This window comes from Sinocyclocheilus anshuiensis, unplaced genomic scaffold (assembly GCF_001515605.1).
Source record: "Sinocyclocheilus anshuiensis isolate Anshui unplaced genomic scaffold, SAMN03320099.WGS_v1.1 scaffold219, whole genome shotgun sequence".
Taxonomy (NCBI): domain Eukaryota; kingdom Metazoa; phylum Chordata; class Actinopteri; order Cypriniformes; family Cyprinidae; genus Sinocyclocheilus; species Sinocyclocheilus anshuiensis.
This window is the reverse complement of record NW_015548200.1, coordinates 486275-491581: the sequence shown is the minus strand read 5'-3', so window position 1 is coordinate 491581 and position 5307 is coordinate 486275. Positions and strand designations below refer to the sequence as shown.

Sequence of the window (5307 nt, the reverse complement as noted above, 5' to 3'; positions counted from 1 at the left end):
TGGGTGGGTTTAATTTGAGGGGGGAGTTGGTGTTTTTTTTTTTTAGACATATTTTTAAAATACAATCATCCAACCTAAATGTTTCGTCACCCAGTGTACCAAAAATTGAAATCGCATCATATGACCCCTTTAAATGGCAACGCTGATTTTTCAGCAACCCTAACTAACCCTAACCCTTTGATTTCAAAGTTCTTTTTTATTTTAACTAAAAAAGACAAGTAAACAGTCAGTAATAAAATAAGAATAGATAAATGACAAGCAACTAAAATGAACTGTACTTTAAGTTTTTCAGGTAGGTATAACAGTAATATTCAGGTACAGCTATACCACAGAAACTGAATAATCTGTTTAACATTAAAATAACACTGGTTAGTCTTCAATGTATAAATAAACATTAATGACAGACAGCAGCAGGTTTATTTAGGTTGCTCTCTCTTTAAGACCTCATGCACGGATCTGTTACACAAGTTTTGTTTCTCAACTGTTTACTTTAACTTAATAGCCTATATACCAACAATGTTTAGTATAAATCAATGGTTTACGTGAATACTCACCAAGATGGGCATTTTGACATAATTTTGTATGTATTTGGCGGTTTACGCGCAATAAGGTGCAACACAACTTCATTCTGTAGTTGCGCGCTCTCAGATGCGGCTCTGTGTATGCGCGCTTTGGGTGTGAGCTTACAGAAAGGGGTCTCACAGAGAGCGCGCAAGTACTGAATTGAGCACGTGAATGTTTAAAATTGTAAGAGTCAAAAGCATGTGCAAATGATAAATTCCGTCACCTGTCCGGAGCGTCTTTCACACTGAAATATTTGCAGAAACTGCGGGAATCAGTAGAATTATGCGCAATCCTGCGATGTTTTCTGGTTGAAAAGTTTTTAAGTTATTTTTATGCTTAGCTCTGAACTGTACTATCTTTTTGGAACTATTGTCATTTCGCTTTTGTTTGTGTGCAGTCGCTGTTGTTTTCCTCCCTGAGCGGAGAAGAGGTCAGAGTGGAACTCATTGAGACAGCGCTGAGAGCTTTTATCTTCCATGGCCGACTCAGTATCCATCTTCAACACAAAGTGAGTGTACTGCAGTAACCACACTGCATTCACTCTTTGAGTCCTTCACACTCCAAACAAAGCCAACATTCACTGAACACACTCACTCAAGCGATGTTAAGATGTGAAGAGAGTTTTAAAGAAAATAAATTGTCTGTTAGTACTTAACCTGTACATTCTCAAGCACTGAGGTGACATGACAATTCATTTCAGCAGTTAAAGTAGGTCTCAGAATCTCAAGCTTATAATACAGTATTGATGTCTTCCATCTGTCCTATGCTGAACTGTGCAAATGGTTTTCATTGGACATGACTTGGATTTTGTTAACTGCAGATCAAGCAGTAGTTGCTTGAATGGTCTGTAAGCTCACTTTCAGATTGAACAAATAAAACTCATCAGCACCTCTTTCTGATCCTACAGTTCCCAGAGGAGCGGGAGTTCCTCAAATCCCTGGAGCATTCGGTGTCCTGGGTAGAGAAAAGAGTCCTTCCTTTTCTGGCCAGCTCCAGCAGTGAGCAACAGTTGTCCTTAAGCAGCAAGACCATAGAAGTGAGTGGAATGATCCGTGTGAACATGTTGTTGTTTTTTTTTTTTCGTTTTTGTTTTTTCAAATGGTTGGCAATTTGTCCATTTGAATTGTCATAATATTTCACAATATTAACTTTTTTATTTTATTTTTGATCAAATAAATGCAGCCTTGGGGAGCATAAAAGACTTCAAAAACAATAAAAATAATCTTACCAACTTTTAGTGTTCATGCAAAACATTTGAAGCTTTATTCAACATTATATTAAAAAAGGGTGTTTTCATTGTTAAAAAAGGTTAGACAACACATGAGGCCTAATCCTAAAACTAATCCAATTTCACAATGAGTTGTGCAGACACGCAATATTTTGTGTTGTATGTATATAATTTCTTTCCCTTTCTGTATCATTGTCAGAGTTGTTTAACAGTGTGCAAGAATGTGCTGCGGCTTTCTGTAGGAGACGGTGATTTCAGAGACCATTTACTGCAGCATGTTGCCTCTGTACTGCAGACAGGTGAGGATTAAGAATTTATACTGAGCTAGGGCCCAGTGATTGTATGAGTTGTGTTTAGTCAAAATACAATGTTTGACCACCTTCCCACAAAGGTTTACAAAAGAGTGCTGCAGCTGTGATGCCAAAACCCAGAGGACTCTCCATGGGTTTGCCTGAGATTTTTCTTATGGGTTTTTCAATTCTTGTGTAAAATAAGGTCTGTGGTAACTAAGCATAACTTGAACTGCACACACTCACACCCAGATGTTCTTGTGTAGTTACCCATTATAAACTTATTTATTTTTGTTTTATTTATTTATTTTTTAACAACTAGGGCTGGGCAAGTTAACGCGTTATCGCATTAATTAATTAACGCCAACAATTATTTTATCGCACATTAACACAGTTTTTTTTTTTTATATATATATTATTATTTTGAAAGTCTGTTGCTCACTGGCTCTGAATACACATACAGACAAACCATGGGTCATCACAGGAGTGGTGGGATGTTGATCAATACTGGTTTGGGATGGGTGTCATCATGCGTCTCAACCAATGAGAGCATTTGGGCCTAACACCGTGTCTACACCGGACGCGAGCGGTGATGCTGTCTACACTGGATGCGGCGCGACATGACAAATCCCCGACAGTAAACTGCTGCCTTGTTCTATCTATGATGTACTGACACAAAATTCAAATGATTTGCGACGGCCGCTTTGTCGTGTCCAGTGTAGACATGGTGCAACCCCTTATTTACACTGCACGCATCTGCGGCGCGTTACGGCTCCGACGAGGTTTTGTTCCGTCCTCCATGCGGTGCCAACTCACACCGGGAGCATTTCAGAAGTGAAGTGACAGGATTCGCGGGACCACGTGATTTGCCTGTCCGACGTTGTTTGACTTGATTATTTGTTCTAACATGGCTAAGTTGGCTAAATGTTTATGTTCTGTCCCGTTTAATTCTGTTTATAGTTGTATTTATTGCTATGTGCTACTTTGTTGTGCTGTAGACTACAAAGTTAATACACTGAAAAGTCCAGTTATGAACGACAAGGATAAAAGATTTGTAGCTGTGTGTATATAAATACGTATTGGGATAGTAGGTGATTTTTTTTTTTTTTTTTTTTAAGTGACAGGATTACTTTTATTTTGTATCTACTGTCCGGTTTGGGCGTGGCATCCGTCAAAAACAGGCAAACGTTCTTAGGATCGCAACGAATGATGGCACGTATGAGCCTCCCTCAAGACGCTCCATCACAAAAAGAATACACAAGTTGTATGAAAAGGAGATTTTAATTTGAGTGCATTGTTTAAGCTGAGATTTACAAAAAAATATTTTAACTGCTACTATGTAAAGGGAATACTGCTGTAAAAAAGCACATTACTCGTTTAATGTGTTTCCAAACAAATGTTATTGCACTTTTGTTCATACAGCAGTACTTTTAAAATAAAAGTGAGGAATACACTACTTTTGAATTCATTATTGAATTGTGTGCATAGCGATGCGATTAATCGCGGTTAATTGCAGAAAAGTCATGCGATTAATCACGATTTAAAAAAAAATGTAATCGTTGCCCAGCACTAAAATTAACATAACTGCTTTAAAATTTGCACTTTTAGTATGGCTATGTGTAATTTACATTGTAGAGCAAAACGTTCAAGCATTGTCGATTTATATTTACCACAGACTTTGTTTTATTCATAAATTGAAAAACCCCATTATATAAACCCATAGGAAAATCTCAAGGGACCCCTAGGCGAATTAGTCTTCTGGGTTTTGACGTCACAGCATTGTATAGAGTAGTGCTTTTAATACAATTTTGTGTGTGTGTATGTGGGTTCATTTAGAGAAAGGATACATGTGCACCCCTCATGTGCTCGCTCTGCTTACTGAGGTGGCACAGGGCTGCCTTTCCCATAAGGCTGAGACACAGGAAGATCAATCGTCCCTCACTATCCGCATTTTGACCAACATCTTCCAGAAAGTTGTGGAGATCATAGCGCATAGACTACGTAAAGACAAGGAAGAGGGTCAGGAGGTGAGGCCTTTGAAAAGAGACATTAGGGCCTTCTTTAAATACACTTCCATTCCATTTCTGGATGATTCTGAATGTGTTTAACAACCCTGTGTACATATTTAAACTCAATTTAGTATTGTAAAAATTTGACTGAAATTTCTACCTGACAACATTTCTTTCGGACTCTTTCTTTTAAAAAAGCCTTTCTTTATGTATCTTTAGCTGTGTTGCTCTTCTGAAGAAGCTCTTTATGACTTCTTACTGGTGACTAAGTTTACAACTGAGAGGTCCGAGTTCATCACAGGAGTCTTCTCATCACTCTCTGCAGCAGTTATTATTGATATCAGCCGCACTTTGCAGAAGGTAAATCCACTAATTTTAGTTTTTTGTTTTTATGTTTTGTGATGTTTGTGTGGCATTTCTCCTTTGTCTGTTTAATTGAAACATTTGTTGAGCTCAAAGCGTTTCTTTTTACTCGGATGTCTTTTTTTGAATGAGTGATGTAAATAAGAAATATTTTGTTCTTGAGACAAAATTAAACCGTAAGCAATGTGGGAAAGTTGGCTAAAGCCATGTATAAAAATAAGTTAATGTATAAAAGAAACGAATTGAGACACTGAGGCATGGAAGAATAAATGTACTGTAGAAAGCAACAATTTGATGTTTCTTCATGCAGATCTCTCATGTGGAAGAGATGTTGACTCCAGAGACGGTTAATGACCTTCCACCTCTCTCGAACACCATACTCAAAGTGACGCTCAAATCACCTGCTGTTACCATGTAACATTAAACAACAGCTAAAACTAAAAGCCTTTGTTTATACTATTGAACACTTCTGATTCATTTTCTGGTATGTTCTAGGTTTTTTCTGTCTGAAATAAGCTCCTCCATTGAGTCAGAGGTCATCGATAGTATCACACAATGGGCTGCAGTTACACACATTCTGACCATCATCAAACAATGTGAGTTTTTGTTACTCATTTTTTGCTACTGTTAAGGCCCATTCACAGCAAGAAAGATAACTAAAGATAGTGCTGGGCGGTATACCGGTTCATACCAAATACCGGTGTTTATTTTTGTTATGATATGAATTTTTAAAATACCGCAATACCGGTGTATGTCGCTTAAAGGGGTCATATGATTTGATTTCAAGTTTTCCTTTCTCTTTGGAGTGTTACAAGCTGATTGTGCATAGATAAGATCCCTGAAGTTGCAAAGA

At 37.6% G+C, this 5307-nt stretch overlaps 1 protein-coding gene across 1 annotated transcript in view; it reads left to right on the top strand.

The window, feature by feature from the left end:
• LOC107653291 (condensin-2 complex subunit G2-like) overlaps window positions 1-5307 on the top strand; it is a 27422-nt gene that overhangs the window by 20439 nt on the left and 1676 nt on the right. Inside the window, exons 19-25 of the mRNA XM_016439962.1 lie at window positions 962-1072; window positions 1472-1600; window positions 1992-2091; window positions 3919-4109; window positions 4311-4451; window positions 4765-4868; window positions 4950-5050. Coding sequence (XP_016295448.1) covers window positions 962-1072; window positions 1472-1600; window positions 1992-2091; window positions 3919-4109; window positions 4311-4451; window positions 4765-4868; window positions 4950-5050 — 877 coding nt within the window. The remainder of the gene's footprint in view (window positions 1-961; window positions 1073-1471; window positions 1601-1991; window positions 2092-3918; window positions 4110-4310; window positions 4452-4764; window positions 4869-4949; window positions 5051-5307) is intronic.